The following is an 18,761-nucleotide window of genomic DNA, read 5'->3' on the forward strand; positions in this document are numbered from 1 at the left end:
GCCCTGGCCACACTCTCTGTCCTGGCCACACTCCTGCCATGGCCACACTCTCTGTCCTGGCCACACTCCTGCCCTGGCACACTCCTGCCCTGGCCACACTCATGCCCTGGCCACACTCCTGCCCTGGCCACACTCATGCCCTGGCCACACTCCTGCCATGGCCACACTCTCTGTCCTGGCCACACTCCTGCCCTGGCCACACCCCTACCGTGACCACACTCATGCCCTGGACACACTCATGCCCTGTCCACACTCCTGCCATGGCCACACCCCTACCATGGCCACACTCCTGCCCTGACCATACTCCTGCCTGTCCACACTCCCTGCCCTGCCACACTCTCTGTCCTGGTCTGATCCCGCCGCTGTGCTGCTGGAAAGGTCCAAGAGCTTCTGGTCTGCTGCTCCCACACACCTGCTCACAGCTGACACTCTCCCTGCAGTTCCAGGATGATGGGGGCCGTGGAAGAGCAGCAACGAGGGGCCGGCAGGTGGACCCAGACGCTCTGTCCTTCAGTCCATGGTCACACAGCATGCAGTCCCCAGAAGCCCGCTGTGGGGCCAGCCTCGCCCTGCAAGGGACACGGCCTTCCCTGCTTTCCCCCGTCTGTATGGGGGCCCCAGCACACGGTGCCCGGAGACCCCTGGAGGCTGACACGGTGCTCCACTGGCACAAGACATCCGGCACAGACGCTGGGAGTCACCTCCGTGACTCCAGACCAAGGGGGTGTACATCAGTTTCCACAGATTTTACACACAAGTCCTACAAACCTGTTCTTACTTGGGGCGGCCGGCTGGCTCAGCAGGTGGATGTGTGACTTAATCCCAGGGTCATGCTGATTTCTGGCCCCGTGCTGTCCACATGGATCACTTAGGAAAATTTTTTAAGTCTACCTCTACCCCATATGCCCCCACAGAGACACCTGCCGAGCACCCCTGTGTGCCGAGCGCCGTGCCGAGGGCAGGAGGGGCAGCCGGCATGACCAGCCGAGCCTGGCCCTCCACGAGTCAGCAGAGCTGGGCCGGCCCCAGCCCAACCGAAACACGGCACCAGCCGCACCATTTAACCTTGCAAGGGACCCTTTCAGAGTCAGACACAGATGGAAATCCTTGATGCTACCCTTCAACTGGATAACACCCAAAACAGGACCATCTCTACATGCAGTCAGGATAAAAATAAGTAACAAGCTATTTTTCTCTTCTTTTCCCCTAGGAAGCCTTCAAAATCGGGTATTTGATGCCAACAGTGTATGTCACATCAGCCGTCGAGGCTCCTGGCCCCTGCAGGAGACAGTGCAGGCTAAGAAGGGAAAAGCAGAGCAGGGCAGGTCGAGGGCCTTCCTGAGAAGCCAGGGGGCATCCAGCGAGACCCTCAAGAAGGTGTAAGAGCACGGAGAACTCTCCCAAGTGGGAAGAGGGAACACAGCACATACAATTGTCCTGAGGCAGGCATGTGGTAGGTGGGGCAGGAGCAGACCCCAGTGAGAAACGACAACAGAGCGAGGGCCCAAGGCCTCGTAGGTGGGGACTCCGGATGCTGGAGGACCAGAGAACTGCATCAAAGTCCATGAAGCTGTTGGGAGCCAGAGACCCCGAACCCTCCACCTTATCAGAGGTCACACTTCACTTCCCGTTCGAAGTCAAGGGTACAGGAGAGATCTCAGAATTGAGTTCCATTGTTCCGTTGTCCTCCATGGACTCAAATACTGTACTTGAAAACACCGCAGCTGTGCTGACAGCTCAGCGCCTGGAGCCTGCTTCAGGTCCTGGTTCCCTCTCTCTCTGCCCCTCCCCCAAGAATAAACATTAAAACAATCATCACAATAAGATGCACACATGCCGCCACTGTGGCTCAAAGGCCTACCCCCTTCAGAGGTTGACCTGTCGCAAATGTGGACATCCCACCAAGCGGAAGAGAAAGGGTCACTGGAGGGCTGAGGTAAAAGAAGAAATACCACTGGGACTGCTTGGGCGAGGCCCCTAACAACTGTAGATTCAGGCACGGATTCCGGGAAGGATCAACTCCTAACCCAGGAGGGCAGCTGCTGCGGCATCCAGTTCATTGTAAGGATTTCGACAACCAGAACAAGAACAATAAATGTTCTGGGGCGTTAGCACACAACAGTCAGAACTAGAACAATGAACATTCTAGTCTAAACCAAAAGAGAAAGAGAGAGAGAGAGAGAGAAAGAAAAGAAAAACGAAAAGGAAAAAAAGGAAAGAAAATAAAGAAAAAAAGAAAGAAAACAAAAGTGTTCCAGAAAAAAGAAAAAAAAGGAGTCTTCCAGAAAAGAAAGAAACACAGTAAAGAAAAGAAAAAAGAATTGTTCTAAAGAAAGAGGAAAGAAAAGAAAAGAAAAAGAAATGTTCCATAAGAAACAAAGAACAGAATAAAAAGTCTTCCACAAAAGTAAGAAAACACAGAAAAGAAAAGAAAAAAGAAAAAGTTTCTAAAGAAAGAGGCAAGAAAAGAAAAGAAAAAGAAATGTTCCACAAGAAACAAAGAAACAAAAAGTCTTCCAGAAAAGTAAGAAAAACAGAAAAGAAAAAAGGATAGTTCTAAAGAAAGAGGAAAGAAAAGTAGAAGAAATGTTCCACATCCAACAAAAAAAGAAAAAAAAGTCTTCCAGAAAAGTAAGAAAACCCAGAAGAGAAGAAAGAAAAAAAAATTGTCCAAGGAACGAGGAAAGAAAAGAAAAAAAATGTTCCACAAGAAACTAAAGAAAAGCAATTCTTCCAGAAAAGTAATAAAACACAGAAGAGAAAAAAAGAATTGTTCTAAAGAAAGAGGAAAGAAAAGAAAAAGAAATGTTCCACAAGAAACAAAGGAAAAAAAATTCTTCAGAAAAGTAAGAAAACACAGAAAAGAAAAGAAAAAAAGAATTTTTCTAAAGAAAGAGGAAAGAAAAGAAAAATGTTCCACAAGAAACAAAGAAAAGTAACAAAAAGTCTTCCAGAAAAGTAAGAAAACACAGAAAGAAAAGAAAAAAAGAATTGTTCTAAGGAAAGAGGAAAAAAAGAAAAGAAAATGAAATGTTCCACAAGAAACAAAGAAACAAAAAGTCTTCCAGAAAAGTAAGAAAAACAGAAAAGGAAAGAAAAAAGAATTGTTCTAAAGAAAGAGGGAAGAAAAGAAAAGAAAAAGAAATGTTACACAAGAAACAAAAAAAAGAAAAATGTTCTTCCAGAAAAGTAAGAAAAACAGAAAAGAAAAAAAGAATTGTTCTAAAGAAAGAGGAAAGAAAAATGTTCCACAAGAAACAAAGAAAAGAAACAAAAAGTCTCCCAGAAAAGTAGGAAAAACAGAAAAGAAAAGAAAAAAGAATTGTTCTAAAAAAAGAGGAAAGAAAAGAAAATGTTGCACAAGAAACAAAAAGAAAAAAATTCTTTCAGAAAAGTAAAACCCAGAAAATAAAAAAAGAATTGTTCTAAAGAAAGAGGAAAGAAAAGAAAAAGAAATGTTCTACAAGAAACAAAAAAAGAAAAAAATTCTTCCAGAAAAGTCAGAAAACACAGAAAAGAAAAAAAGAATTGTTCTAAAGAAAGAGGAAAGAAAAGAAAAAGAAATGTGCCACAAGAAACAATAAAAAAAAGTCTTCCAGAAAAGTAAGAAAACACAGGAAAGAAAAGAAAAAATGAATTGTTCTAAAGAAAGAGGAAAGAATAGAAAAGATAAAGAAATGTTCCACAAGAAACAAAGAAAAGAAAAAAAAGTAAGAAAGAAAAGAAGGAAAGAGAAGAAAAGGAAAGAAGCAAAGAAACAAAGGAGTGATAGGAAGGAAGGGAGGAAGGAAAGAAAGCAGAAAGGAGGAGAGAAAGCAGCTTCCAGAAACAGGCCTCGGCCAGGAGCCCAGCACAGCGACACAGGTGAGCGCTCAGGGCGGGAGGCAGCTGGCTTGGAGGACAGGCCGCTCACACCGAGTGCCAGGCGGGCTCCCCTGGGCAGTGTCACTGCCACCATCTGTGCTGCCCTCACTGGGGTCTGAGACCCCAGTGCCAACAAGAAAACTGGTCCCCGAAACCCATGGGGAGGGAAGGGACTGGAGGGAGGAGGTGAAGTTTCCAGAGCCCGGAACAGAAGCAGGGCCTCGTCACACCCCCGGGGTGGTCCCTCTCCCAGGCCTGGCTCCCCTGCCGGTACCCCCACTTCCCAGCTCCCTCCTGGGGGGCGGGAAGGCCACTCACCCCATGTGCCCGAGGCAGGACGACTCGATGCTGTGCAGTATGCGGCCCAGCTCACCCAGACCTTCTGGTCCGGGCAGTGAGGACGCAGCGGTCACCGGGACTCAAGGCCAGCGCACGGCGGTGACAGAGGACAGACTTGCAAGTGAGAAGGGCCGGAGTCGGGGCCCCGCCCATGTGCCCCCAGGACTTGTTTCTGGCTCCCCACCACGTGTCCTCACACAGGCTGCCTGCACCACCCCTCGGCCTCCAGCACCCTGGTCACCCTCCTTACCCTCCTCCTCCAGGTGTCCCCGAGGCCACCCAGTCACCAAGTCCTGGTGGTGTTTCCTTCAAGAACCCTTCCCTTGTTGTTCCTGCTGGTGGCCTCGGGTCCCACCTGGCCCCACCTCCCACTGGCAGCCCCCCACGCTCACTGGGCCCCTCAGCAGGGGACAGCTCCTGGCCCCGGGGCTAGAGGGCAGGGAGCAGAGGCCAGTAAACCCTGGAGAGCAAGTTCAGGCCTGGAGATCTTGCCCTCTCTTCTCACAGCTCCCCTACCCCGCGGCTCGCACCCCGGCTCTCCCTGTCTTCTGGGGCCACACTCCTGCCCTGACCACACTCCTGCCCTGGCCGCACTCCTGCCCTGGCCACACTCTCTGTCCTGGTCCAATCCCCCCACCATGCTGCTGGAAAGGTCCAGGAGCTTCTTTGAAGCTGCTCACACGTGCTTGCTCACAGCCGAGACTCCCTGCAGGTCCGGGATGATGGGGGCTGTGGGACAGCAACAACGGGGGGCCGGCGGGCGGACCTACACTCCGTCCTTCAGTTCACGGTCACCCAGCACGCAGTCCCCAGAAGGCCACTGTGGGGCCCGCCTCGCCCTGCAAGGGTCATGGCCTTCCCTGCTTTCCCACCAGCTGTACCGGTGGCCCCCAGGCAGGACGACTTGATGCTGTGCGGCGCCGCGGCCCAGCTCACCCAGACCTTCTTGTCCCGGTGGTGAGGACCCAGTGGTCGTCGGGACTCATGGCCAGCACATGGAGGTGACAGAGGACAGACTTGCAGGTGACGGGGCCAGAGCCAGGCCCCCTGGCCCCCCCACCAGGTGTTCCTCACACACAGGCTGCCTGCACCACTCCTTGGCCTCCAGCACCCTGGTCACCCTCCTCACCCTCCTCCTCCAGGTGTCACCAAGTCCTGGTGGTGTTCTTTCAAGAGCTCCTCCCTTGTTGTTCCTACTGGTAGCTTCGGGTCCCACCCGGCCCCACCTCCCACTGGCAGCCCCCACCTTCACTGGGCCCCTGGGAGGGGGTGCAGCACCTGGCTGAGGGGCTGGAGGGTAGGGAGCTGAGGCCGGGAAAACGCGGAGAGCAAGCTCAGGCTAGAAGACCATGCTCTCTCTTCCCACAGAGCCCCTCTCCCGCAGCTCGCACCTTGGCTGTCCCTGTCTTCTGGGGCCACCCTGATGCCTCCTCACCTGCCTGTCTGCATCCACCTTCCGCGCCACCTTTGTAGGCCCTGCTCCTGAGGCCACCTGCCATCAGCCTGCATGTCTGCGGTGCTGCTGCTGAACCCACACCCCTGACAGCCTGGCTCACGGACCCTCTGCCCTGCCCCAGCTGCCTAGCACGTCATCCATGCACCAAGTCCAACAGCATCAACTGGTGCCCGAGTTCCAGCTGGCTGTGTCCCTGTGGCTCCAACACCGAAAAGAAATAAACCTCTCTAGACTTGTCTGCCACCAGGCCACCAGAAGCTTCTCCTCGGAGGCTGTGAAGGTCAGGGCCATGCACCTGTTCACCACGGTCCTGGAAGGCCAGCGACACCCACGGTTGGCTTGCACGTGGAGTGCCAACGTGGCCCGGGCTGGTCCTATAGGACTCATACGAACACCACAGCACCGCGCCCACATCCTGCTTAGCTCAGAAACGGCCGGGCTCCATCCTGTCCCTTCCTCTTTTGCCAGTGGGGGCGAGGGTCTACGGGGGTGATCATGAGACAGGACACTCAGTGGGCTGGCCGCTGTGCCCCACCTGTCCCTCCAGAGAGTCACTGGATACACTACTCTGTTCCGGCAGCTGAGCCCAGAGATGCCCCCACTGGGTGGTAGCCCACCTGAGCCCCCTTCCAGCGAGCCACGCCGGCCCCACAGGGGCCCGAGGAAGCCGAGCTCACCAGCCCCGCACACCCCAGCCCCCCGCCAGCATCGGGCACATGCTCTCACCTCCCGGGACTCTGCATGTACTTGTATTATTTCAATACATGTATTTCCTGAAATTCTGTGACATCCTACATTAAGATTTCTCACCAATAAAACAAAAATTTCATGTCGCCCCGAGTGTCCTCATTGTGAATTCAGAAAGCCTGGCCTCGGTTCCAGGCCTTGGTCATCCTGAACAGTAACCTTGAAAACAATCACAGCTGCCCATGATTTTCAACCAGGCTTTTCCTCCAAACCCTCTGCTGGAGGGACTGGGAGCCACTCTTGGGCAAATGCGCGGGCCCAGGACACTCCCAAGACTGAACTGCGGGTCAAGGACGGGTGTTCTCCTGAGGAAGCAGCCCATGGGTCCCTGTCCCCGACCCTACCGCACAAAGGCTCCCGGACCGGGCACCACCGCACCTTGCGCTGCGTTCAGGGTAAATCAGGGACGAAGCAGCAGGAGAAACCCTAGCCCCTGGGGACAGCCATGGTACGTGGGACGTGCCCTTCACTCAGTGGCTGACTCAGAAGGGACAAAGTTCCACAGGGTCTGCCCTCACTCCCAGCAAGCACCCTGTGCGATGCACACTGCAGGCCGCGAGCGACCTGGGAAGCCCTGCATGCCTAATGCACACATTTGATACATAAAATTCTTTGTTTGCGTTCATGTAAAAACCAATTGCCAGAACACAATTAAGGGGACGGGGGCAGACACCATCCACGGTTTGCTGACATGTTACTGCCCAGCCCAAGTGCTCCTAGATCTTTCTGTGAGGATGATCACACAAAACAAACCACAGCATCTTCCCCTCAAACACCCACAGCACAGTGCGGACAGAGCCTCGGCACAAGCACACACACACACCTCTGTACCTGAACACCGACACAGGCCTCTCACTCCAGAGACCTCGCCCTGCATCCTGGGCCCGAAGGCCCCTGGACCCGCTGACACTCGAGAGAACTCTGCATTCCCCCTCCCAGACGCTGCGTCCCTCCAGGAGCCCTTTGGGAATGGCCAGAGCCCTGCCAGGAGCCACAGCACTCACCCTTCAGTCATGGTGCAGGGGGCGTGCTGGCAGGCTGCCGGCAGGGCCCCTCGCCCCCAGTTCGAGGGGAGTGCTTCCCCTGAACGGGGCCCACACCCCAACGTTGAGAGCCTCTGGGAACTGGCTTCTCACTCTTCTCTTAGAAAATAAGATGAACGGGACTCCAAAAGGCACCGCTGTCGGGGGACCTGGGGGGCTCAGTCAGTCACGCGGGGCTCAGGTCAGGACCTCAGAGCCCCGTGTTCAGCTCTCCGAGGTCAGCACAGGGTCTGCTTTGGATCCTCTGTCACCCACTTCCTCTGATCCTCCCACACGTGTGTGTGCACGGGTGCACTTTCTCTCCAAAATTACATTAACCTGTTACAACAATAAAAAGCACAGCTGTCCCCGATCCAGGTGAGAGCCAGCTCCCAGGGAGATCCCTTACCCCTGCTCACTGGCAGTGCAGTGTGCCTGCCACTGGCCCTCATCTCCCCCTTACTGTCAAGGGCCAATGAGGCCGAGCAGCTCCAGGGAGGCAGCGCTGGGCGTGTGTATCCGTCCCTGTCACAGACACCGGAGGATCCCAGGCTTCTCCCACCAGAGGAAGCAGAGATCTCCCCACAGCACACTGTCAGAGCAGCAGACAATTCTGCTGGCCCAGGGCCTGGGGCACCATCGCCCCCTCCTCTAAGCCCTCGAGGGCACGAAACAAGGAAGCTCTCAGAAGGCACTGCTCCCTCCCTCTTAGGGAAGGACAGAGGCCTCCAGAGGGACACCTGTGGCCGAAGAGTCGACTCTACAGGACCCCCAGCCTGCTGACTCCCTTCCCTAACAACACTGAGCTCCCACACTTTCTTCACAAACTAGGGCATAGAGCACTCATTACACCTTGCCAAGTTCAATGGAGGCACGAACCCCTCCCACTGTCAGGGCACCTGCTGAGAGTCTTCATCTGGGCCCCATGAGGCTGGAGCGTGGGAGAGCAGGACACCCCAGCAGCTGGCAGCCGGCAGCCGAGGCCACCCACACCAGAGCCAGAGTGACGGACTCAGGGCCCGCTCTGCCCTCTGTGCAGAGGAGGACAGGCTTGCAGACCCCCACCGGGGACGTGGCTGAGAGCCAGGCAACCCCCGCAAAACCCCCACCCCACACACAGGGTATTTCGAGGACTCAATCGGTTTACACACGTCAGGCCCTGGAAAGAGCGCCTGGCGTGGAGCTGGCACTACATGTGAGTCATTACTAGGTCACTGTCGCTACTGTCACAGGCATGCGGTGGGAGCTGTGCGTTCATCATGGTAATTATTCACCATTAGCATTTCATACCTGATGCTCAGACACTGCCACGGTTTTGTACGGAAAGAATCAGATGCTTCCTGTTATCAGTTAGAGCCAAACAGCTGCCGGACTTGGAGAAGGTGGATGCCAGAATGGTGTCACTCCCCTTCCCCGAGGGCCACCCGGCACCCTGAGAAACAGGACAGAGAAGACTAGGGCTTCCCTGAGTCGGGAGGCTGCGTTCCCCCAGGCTAGCCTGCTGCACCAACGACAACACGAGCAGAGGTAGAAAATGGTAGGAGACTCACATAACCAGAATATAAAGACCTATCAAGGGGCCAGGGGCAAGTGTCAAACCGCTGGAGTTTTAAGAAAGAAATCTAGTTAAACAGAAAAAAACAAATCTCTCAGCACACACACCAGAACCCAAAGGGCTGAGCTGGAAAGATGCTCAGAGATCACGTGGCCCACGCCCTCCAGACATCATCAGATCTAAGACTAGCGCCAAGGATTAAATCCTATTTTTAAAAACAATGAGCCACAAGATCAATCCTTAAAAAAAAAAAAAAAGGCATCCTGCAGACTCCTCAGGTTCTGCTTTACTTCTGTTTTGATTCACTAAAGCTAACTTCACACACCTGCCCTCAAGGCATGAAAAATCCCATCTAGGGGCGTCTGGGGGGCTCAGTCCTTTGAGAGTCCGACTTCCACTAGGGTCATGATCTCACAGTTTGTGGGTTTGAGCCCCGCATCGGGCTCTGTGCTAGCAGCTCAGAGCCTGGAGCCTGCCTCCTATTCTGTGTACCCCCTCTCTCTCTCCCCTCCCCTGCTCATGATCTGTCTCTCTCTCTCTCAAAAATAAATGTTAAGGGGCACCTGGGTGGCTCAGTCGGTTAAGCCTCCGGCTTCGGCTCAGGTCAGATCTCACGTTCATGGGTTCGAGCCCTGCGTCAGGCTCTGTGCTAACAGCTAGCTCAGAGCCTGGAGCCTGCTTCCAGTTCTGTGTCTCCTTCTCTCTCGGCCCCTCCCCCTCTCATGCCTGTTTCTCTCTGTATTAAAAATAAATAAAACATTAAAAAAATGTTAAAAATTTTTTTAAAAATTAAAATAAAATAAAATCTCATTCTATTTCGGGTCCTGTGGGTGGCTCCATCAGTTGAGCATCTGACTCTTGATTTTGTCTCAGGTCATGCTCTTGTGGTTCGTGAGGTTGATGTTCAGAGCCCCAAACTCACTGAGGGTACAGCCCTGCGTGCGATTCTCTCTCTCCCTCACTCTCTCTCAAAATAAATAAAAAATAAAACATTCAAATTCCATTGTATTTCAAGATGATCATAAAAGAGGTAACTGCTGAAACTAATGATAAATACTTAGAAACATCCTAATATCCCGAATACCAAATTTAAAAGTTATTTGCACGTCTCTTTCTTGAGGTGGAATCTGGTTTATCCACACAGCGGGACAGACAGAAATGAAGAATTCAGGGGCACCTGGGGGGCTCAGTCGGGTGAGCGTCCGACTTCTGCCTGGCTCATGATCTCACAGTTCGTGAGTTTGGGCCCCACATGGGCCTTGCTGCTCTCGGCACAGAGCCCGCTTTGGATCTTCTGTCCCTCTCTCTCTGTCCCTCCCCTTCTCGCGTCTCTCAAAAATAAATAAAACATTAACCAAAACGAAAGCAATGACGACTTCAGTGAGTAAGACACCCATCTACCTCCTAGGCTCTTCTGTGCCAATAATTCCAGCCATGATCAGGCCCAAAGAGGCTCCTCCGTGACCTCATGCTTCACTTTCCTGGGACTTCTCTGCTGCCACACTCTAGTCATCCGTGAAGGACGTCATCATCACTAAGAACAACAGAGATTTTAAAAAGAGCACTTTATTAATAAAAATATGGGCTTTTTCCTGGAACATAAATGATCTCATACTCATTAAGTTAAGGGTCTTATCAGGGCGCCTGAGCAGTTCAGCCAGTTAAGCATCGAACTCTTTTTTTTCTAATGTTTTTTTCATTTTTGAGAGACAGAGTGGGAGAGAGGGAGACACAGAATCGATAGCAGGACCCAGACTCTGAGCCGTCAGCACAGAGCCCCAGGTGGGGCTCGAAATCACAGAGTGCGAGATCATGACTGAGCCAGAAATCAGCACTCAAGCGACTGAGTCACCCAGGGGCCCCAAGCATCACTCTTGATTTCAGCTCAGGTCATGATATTTGTGGTTTCTGAGGTCGAGCCCCCCACCAGGCTCCACACTGACAGTGTTAAATTTTTCTGGGCCAGGCTGGCACCCAGCCACAAGTCTCTGAACACTGGCAGCAGCCAGGTCTCGCTAGCATTTCTGGGTGCAGCCAGCATCGGCCCATTGCTCAGTGAGACCCTCCCCCAGAGGATCTGAGTGGGTCAAAACTTCAGTCCCTCAGAAGGGAGGGGTCAGGAAATACACCTGAATCTCAGATAAAACTCAGAAGCAAGGTGCCACCTGGCAACCCGATGACATGGTTACAGAGACTGCAAAAGCAGGGAGTGGACTGAAACTGAAGACAAAGGACAGGTGCGTGATTCCTGGTTGGGGAGAGCACAGAGGTCTGATACTAGCCTGGATACCTGGGTGATGCCATTGTCACCCCACCCACACACAGGCATACACACCTACAGGTGCCACAAAAATCCGCCCCAGTAAGCTAAGCAGCGCCATCTAGTGGAGAATGGGGCCATTACACCGAGGCCTGCCCAACCGGGGCAACCTCGCTTTTCTTTAACACCACAAATCTCTCCAACTGCTTAGTTTAGGGACTATAAAGTGCTTCATAGTTTGACTTTTAGGGAAAACGATCAATTATATCTCAGTCTGTTCACTGGTGCATCTATTCAATTTTCTTTAATTGTATTTCTACAAATTTTTTATTCTTTATTTTTGGTTTCTTTTCTTTTACTCGAATACAGAAAGATAATAGAAAATTCTTTTTATTTTCAATTTTTATTAAAAATATTTCCTTTATTTTTTCGACTACATTTTTTGCTTTTTTGTGAATTTTTCAAATTCTATTTTACTTCCCTCACTTCAAGTTATTCTATTTCATCATATTCATTTTCTCATCTCATTTATTTTCTTTTTTTTAAATACTTGATTGTCAAATTGGTTTCCATACAACACCCAGTGCTCTTCCCCACAAGTGCCCTCCTCCATTACCACCACCTCTTTGCCCCTCCCCCTCCCCCTTCAACGCTTGGTTCATTTTCAGTATTCAATAGTCTCTCAGGTTTTGCATCCCTCTCTCTCCCCAACTCTCTTTCCCTCTTCCCCTCCCCCTGGTCCTCCATTAGGTTTCTCCTGCTCTCCTATTAGACCTATGAGTTCAAACATATGGTATCTGTCCTCCGCCTGACTTATTTCGCTAAGCATGACACCCTCGAGGTCCATCCACTTTCCTACAAATGGCCAGATTTCATTCTTCCTCATTGCCATGTAGTACTCCATTGTGTATATATACCACATCTTCTTGATCCACTCATCAGGTGATGGACATTTAGGCTCTTTCCATGATTTGGCTATTGTTGACAGTGCTGCTATGAACATTGGGGTGCATGTGCTCCTAAGCATCAGCACTTCTGTATCCCTTGGGTAAATCCCTAGCAGTGCTATTGCTGGGTCATAGGGGAGTTCTATGGATAGTTTTTTGAGGAACCTCTACACTGTTTTCCAGAGTGGCTGCACCAGTTTACATTCCCACCAGCAGTGTAGGAGGGTGCCTGTCTCTCCACAACCTCGCCCACATCTATAGTCTCTTGATTTGTTCATTTTAGCCACTCTGACTGGTGTGAGGTGGTATCTCAGTGTGGTTTTGATTGGTATTTTTCTGATGATGAGTGATGTTGAGCATCGTTTCATGTGTCTGTTGTCCATCTGGATGCCTTCTTTGGAAAAGTGTCTATTTATGTCTTCTGCCCATTTCTTCACTGGGTTATTTGTTTTTTGGGTGTGGAGTTTCTTGGTGAGTCCTTTGTAGATTTTGGATACTAGCCCTTTATCTGATGTATCATTTGCAACTATCTTTTTCCATTCTGTTGGTTGCCTATTAGTTTTCTTGATTGTTTCCTTTGCCAGGCAGAAAGTTTTTATCATGATGAGGTCCCAATAGTTCATTTTTGCTTTCATTTCCCTTGCTTTCATTTTCTCATATTTTTAAACTTGCTTTTCTTTGTTTGTTTTTGTTTTGTATCTTTTTTTCCGTTTCTTTTCTTTTTTCCTTTTTTCTCTAATCAATCAAGCTCCTTTCAATAACCAGACCAAAACACACCTAGGACCTACCATCACTTATTTGATTGTGTGTGTGTCTGTGTGTGTATGTTTCTTTAATTCTTTTAATTTTTCCCCCTTTTTTCTCTAATAAGTCAAATTCCTTTCAATAATCATACCAAAGCACACCTAGGATCTAGCATCACTTATTTGATTTTTCTTTGTGTGTGTTGTTTTTTTAATTAAAAAGTTTTTTACCATATTAATTCCTTTTCTTCCTTCAATGGGATGAGGCCAGGGTGGAAATATGCTCCTTCAGGCTCAAGGCTGGTGTGAGACCCCCACCTTGAACCCGGCCACAGGGCGCCAGTGCAGATTACATATGCCCCTGCTTTCCCCCTGAGGGGCCCCTGAGAATCAGGGAGACCCATCAGCAGGCCAGAGCGACCCCCATCCCCTGGGGACACTGCCCTCCCAGTGGGCAGTGACTCCCATTCCTCTTGCCAACAGGGAAGGGAGGGAGTGTGGAGACCCTTGGGTGCCCCCACCCTAGGAAGAGACCTCTAGACTGTCAAAGGGGAGTTTGGGGGGAGCCAGGGCACAGCTCTGCTATGTTAGCCCCCAGGGAGGGAGGCAGGACCCTGAGCTGGGTCCCCCGGAGCTGTGGGGACACGTGTGGCCTGGAGCGCATCCCCCGGTGCCTGTGAGACTCAGACAGGTGGGCTCAGCCAGCCTGAGACTCCAGATGTTGCCTGGAGGTGACACCAGGTGCACAGAGCAGGGAAGGGTGGCTGCCTCAGAACGCTCAGGAAGGTGCTTTTTAGTATTCAGTTACCGAGACAACCCAGGCCAGAGGGCCGCTAGGCAGGCAGTGAGGGAGCTGGAAATGTGGGTGGAGCTTGCAGCTTTGAGGGAGGAGCCTGGTGTCCCCAGGGGGACATTGGGCTACATGCCACCCTATGGCTCCACCCAGGGGCCACAGGCCAGATGGGCAGCTTCAGTGAGGACGCCTGACCCGTGGGGCTACACAGATTGAGTTCTTGGTTGGCTGTGTTGGCAGCAGGTGACACTGTCCATCTCCCGCAGCTGTAACAGTACGTCACCTTTATTCTTTGCACTTTTTTATTTTTTTTAATATTTATTTATTTTTGAGAGAGAGAGAAAGACAGAGAGTGAGCAATTGAGGGAAGGGCAGAGAGAGAGGGAGACTCAGAATCCGAAGCAGGTACCAGGCTCTGTGCTGTCAGCACAGAGCCCAGCGTGGGGCTCAAACCCACAAGGTGTGAGATCATGACCTGAGCCAAAGTTGCACCGTGGTTAGAACACAACCACACACATTACTTATGTATACTCTGTGGCTGCTTTCAAGCCACAGTGCAAGAGGTGAGTCACTGTCAGAATGACCACATGGATTGCAACAACTAACATATTTTCTGTAAACAGAAAATCTTTATAGAAGATTTTACAGAAAGTCCTTTACAGAAAATCTGTGCTGATCTCTGTTCTAAAAGATACATATTATCATGTCACTTTTTTGAGTAGACTATAGTGCCTTCTGGATAAAATCTAACTTCTTTACCCCCATAGGCAAGGATGTCCATCATTTTAACTTGACCTCCATATCCATCCTCCTCAATTTATACTTTTTTAGAAGTTTATTTATTTTGAGAGAGAGACACAGAGAGAGAGAGAGAGAGAGAGAGAGAGAGAGAGAGAGAGAGTGAGTAGGGGAGGGGCAGAGAGAGAGAGAGAATTCCAAGCAGCTCCTTATTGTCAGTACAGAGCCTGACATTGAGCTCAATCTCATGAACCATATGATCATGACCTGAACTGAAACCAAGAGTCAGAAGCTTAACCGAGAGCCATCCTGGTGCCCCTCTAATTATACTTTTAATGGCACATCTACATGGTGGCTACCTAATGACAATTCACTGTAGTTTACATGTAATGATGTCAGAAATGGAGGTGTAGGTGTGAACATGTGACTGTGTGTGCTTACTCTTTGTTAGCCATAGTGTACAAGTAAAACACAATACAATAGAATGGCTTCCGTCTCACAGTAATGACCATGTTATGTAATTACATAATGATGTCAGAAGGAATCCACTTCCACAAAACAAAATCTCTCATCCTGGGCACCATGGCTGGGGCACACAGAGGGACAAAGATTCACCCAGTCCATCAGGGTTTTGAAGGATGTTGGCTGTTCCAGGACAAAAGATCCAGAATCCATTCATATCTACCTGTCATCCAGCCTTGCAGGTGTGAAAGACATCTACTCCTGGCAGAAAGTACAGATAGATAGACACCAAATGACAACATGCCATGAAAAGTGTGACTGCAGAACACACTCAGGAGAACTGTGGGTGTGCAGAGTCAGCCATACCAGGATGTAGGGGGATTGGGAATGCTCCAGGAGGGTGAGCATGGTTGTGTCCTTGCATGGCTACATGTGTCAGGGTGACAGGGCATTCGCCAGACAGGAAAAGGACAGGGTGGGGGAGGGGTATCACTGAGGGGATGAACAGGCAACAGGAAAAAGCAACTGCTGTCCCAGCCCAAGACATTCAATTAGCATCTTGGGCTTGCTCAGGCCCACTCAAGCACTCTGGTCTCCCTGTGCCACCATTCACCATGACAGCTCTGGGCAAAACTGTGTCCCACCCCCCCCTACCCTCCACTTTCTGTCTCACCTACCTCAGGCCTTGCCAGACCCACAGGACCAATGGACCCCACCATCTTTGCGGTCTATAGACCAAAGGCTGGAAGCTCCTTCTAGCTGCCTGGCCCTCAGTAGTCCCACACACAAGTCCCTGATGGTAGTTTGTGATGGAAATTCAGCTGGAGTCTGAGCTATACTGCCTGTTCATTTCATGTTCACTAAGAGGAAAAGGATTCTACCCTAGAAATATACTTTTCATTTACACTCTTAAAAAACACGTTTTATTAGAGACTTTTGTGCCACACTGTCTTCTGCAAGGCAAAAGTTTGGTAATAAGATTTCTTTCAGTTCAGTTTCATTTTACATTCTTGGCTGACAAAAGGGGGGGCAGCAAGTAACCAAAAGAAAGTGTTATGTATCTGTGAGCTGGCCACCTTTTCCACCTGTTGGAAGCAAGCCATGCATAACAGGACCTGGACTTGGTCCCTCTGTTTGGGCTGCCCTTGAGCACAGCAGAGCATGTGCTGAGCTAAGGGGGTGGGGGAGGGGGTGGGGACAGGCTGGCCACAGATGCTACCTGCCAAGTACCTGTAGGACCAGCTCCCAGTCCTCAGCCAAGGTTAAACAATAATTGTGTTTATTTACATTTACTGTAATGTTCTTACTGCTTTGAATGACTATATTCTCTCCTATTTTATTTTTTAAACCACTTCATGGAGGAATGATTGACATACAGAAAGCTGTACATATTAATGTATGCAACTTGACCCCAACCCTAACCCTAATAATCTAGTTATGATATACTTAGATTTAGAATATGGTTCATAATTATATGATGGTTTTTAAGAGCTAGGGGATCCAGAGACCAATCTTATCCTATCTTATTCTCCCTTAAATCTGATAGGCTGTAACACATTTTGCCAAATGCTATCTGGAAAATGGCCCCACAGGGACAACAGTGAGTAAACATTATTAGCACAAACCCAATCACAAAGCCAATTCTTCCTTTATCCTGTAAAACTTTGCTCACTCCATGTTTACAAATCATTTGATTGATTATTAAACGTGTGATTTTGTTGAGTTTTTTTTTTTAAATAAACAAACCAGTTCTTTGAAAATGTTAAAAGTATAGTATGTTTTAAAAATTCTTGGAGTTGGTCTCAGGGTGAGCAGATCAAGACCCAGGGCCTAGGAAAAAGCTGTATTATAAAATATATTCAGATTTAATTAGGAAATAAGTATAATTTATATTCCACTTATTTTCAGAAAGCATTTGTGTCAACTAACACTATTGAACCATGCAAAATAAAACAGTTCAGAAGAATACAAATTAAGAACCAATAGTCACAAGAAGCAGAGAAATAGCAACACTCAGGAGTAAAGAACACATACCACAGAGACCATTCTTAGGCCAATTTGGAGTCTGTAGATCCTCTGTAGCTAGAAGGCACCCCCTGGAGGTCATGGGTCTAGCAGAGCTCATACCCTGATGCTGCACTATTGTAACCAGTGACAAGTTTTTTGGGCACTTCCTCCATGAGATGCCCCCATGACAACTCCAACTTGCATCTTAGAATTCCCATTCCTTCTTTTTAATTAATTTGTTTTTTTAATGTTTATTTATTTTTGAGTGAAAGACAAAGTGCGAGTGGGGGAGGGACAGACACACACACACACACACACACACACACACACATACACACAGAATCCGAAGCAGGCTCTAGGCTCTGAACTGTCAGCACAGAGCCCAATGCACAGCTTGAACTTAATGAATGGTGAGATCATGACTTGAGCCGAAGTCAGATGCTTAACCAACTAAGCCACCCAGGCACCCCTCCCATTCCTTTTTTTGACCCCATTGTTTACTTTTCCCTTCACTTATATAGTATAATGTATGTTTAATTGCATACTATTCTGTCATTTAAGTGTTTTTGTCATGTCCTCAATGAAACTGTACTTTGCATCATCCACACTGATTTATACATACTTGTTGCATTGCTTGACTTTGTTGGAGACTAGGAATACTCTCCCAATATCATAGAGCTAGCATCCTGGACAAGGCCCTGCTGAGCATGCTCATCCTGCAGCAGTTGCAATGAAGGCCCTGCTGTCTTTGTGCAAGCAAGACAGCACAAGGCAAATTAGCCAAAACCTTGGCATTTGGTTCAGAAATGCTCATGGCCCCTCAGTCATGCCAAATGGTGTGTGGGCACACACCCTGAGGACACTTGCTGGCCCAATGTTGGCTGGGTAATTTCCATGGGACAGCCATTGTGTTAGATGGGGGGGACTCCATATCATGGGGGTGGTGGGTGGAAGTCGGAATCCCTGGGATAGAATCAATCTTGGAGACTGCCTAGGGCTTAATAGGAGTTCATTACATAGTTCTTGAATGAATAAATTAATCTAAAAACATTCCCTAACTTTACAATTGATGAGCCTGAGGTCAGATTAAGTGACTTGCTTAAGTCATATTGGAAATTGGTGACAAGGCCAGACTGAGATCTGAGATAACCTCCAGCATGATCTCCCAGAGTGGCTTTCACTAGCCACAACCACCCATTTAACTTTTCAGGACTCCCAGACTCTCATGTGACTCTTCATGTGGCAGACTCTGGGAACAAAGTTGATGTCAGTGTAAGAGAAACCTCTTACACTAGTTATAACAAAATTTTGTGCTGTCAGTGGAGTCCCAAGCCACAGGCCATCTCAGAGTTTGTCTGCAATGATATGGTTCGTGGTAAACCCACATGTTGGCAGAGAGTCGAGAAAGATCGAAAAAGCAGAACAAAAGAGGTGGATGGTCACTTTACTTCTGCTCCTGGATGACATGGTGGTGTCCAGCAGGACAAGTCCCCCTGAAAGCCACCCAGAAAGAACTTGCACAGAACTCAACCATGACATGTGAGGCTGGGCTTAAAACATGGGTCATGAGCACTCCTGGCAGCTCAGGGTAGGATGACACGAGACATAACAGAGCCACAGCATTGATAGATATTCCGCATGAATGTGTAAAAGACTGCTATTGTTCATGTATAATCTACCAATTTCTCTAAGTATGGATGACAAATATGTTATAACTCCTCAGGTATTCTTTTCTTATTAAAATCTCATAATAATCTTGTGTTTTAATAATTAAAATAATAATCATTATACAGAATGCCACTTAAAAGCCAGTTATTCTTCCGTATAT

The 18,761-nt window shown here is 49.2% G+C and overlaps 1 protein-coding gene across 1 annotated transcript in view; it reads left to right on the top strand.

The window, feature by feature from the left end:
- The first annotated feature begins 3,742 nt into the window (after window positions 1-3,742).
- VIPR2 (vasoactive intestinal peptide receptor 2) overlaps window positions 3,743-18,761 on the top strand; it is a 210,060-nt gene continuing 195,041 nt past the window's right edge. The window contains exons 1-5 of the mRNA XM_029954208.1: window positions 3,743-3,864; window positions 4,201-4,324; window positions 4,900-5,097; window positions 5,284-5,345; window positions 5,781-5,939. Coding sequence (XP_029810068.1) covers window positions 4,210-4,324; window positions 4,900-5,097; window positions 5,284-5,345; window positions 5,781-5,939 — 534 coding nt within the window. The 5' untranslated portion in view covers window positions 3,743-3,864; window positions 4,201-4,209. The remainder of the gene's footprint in view (window positions 3,865-4,200; window positions 4,325-4,899; window positions 5,098-5,283; window positions 5,346-5,780; window positions 5,940-18,761) is intronic.

Source organism: Suricata suricatta, chromosome 2 (assembly GCF_006229205.1).
Source record: "Suricata suricatta isolate VVHF042 chromosome 2, meerkat_22Aug2017_6uvM2_HiC, whole genome shotgun sequence".
Lineage (NCBI taxonomy): Eukaryota > Metazoa > Chordata > Mammalia > Carnivora > Herpestidae > Suricata > Suricata suricatta.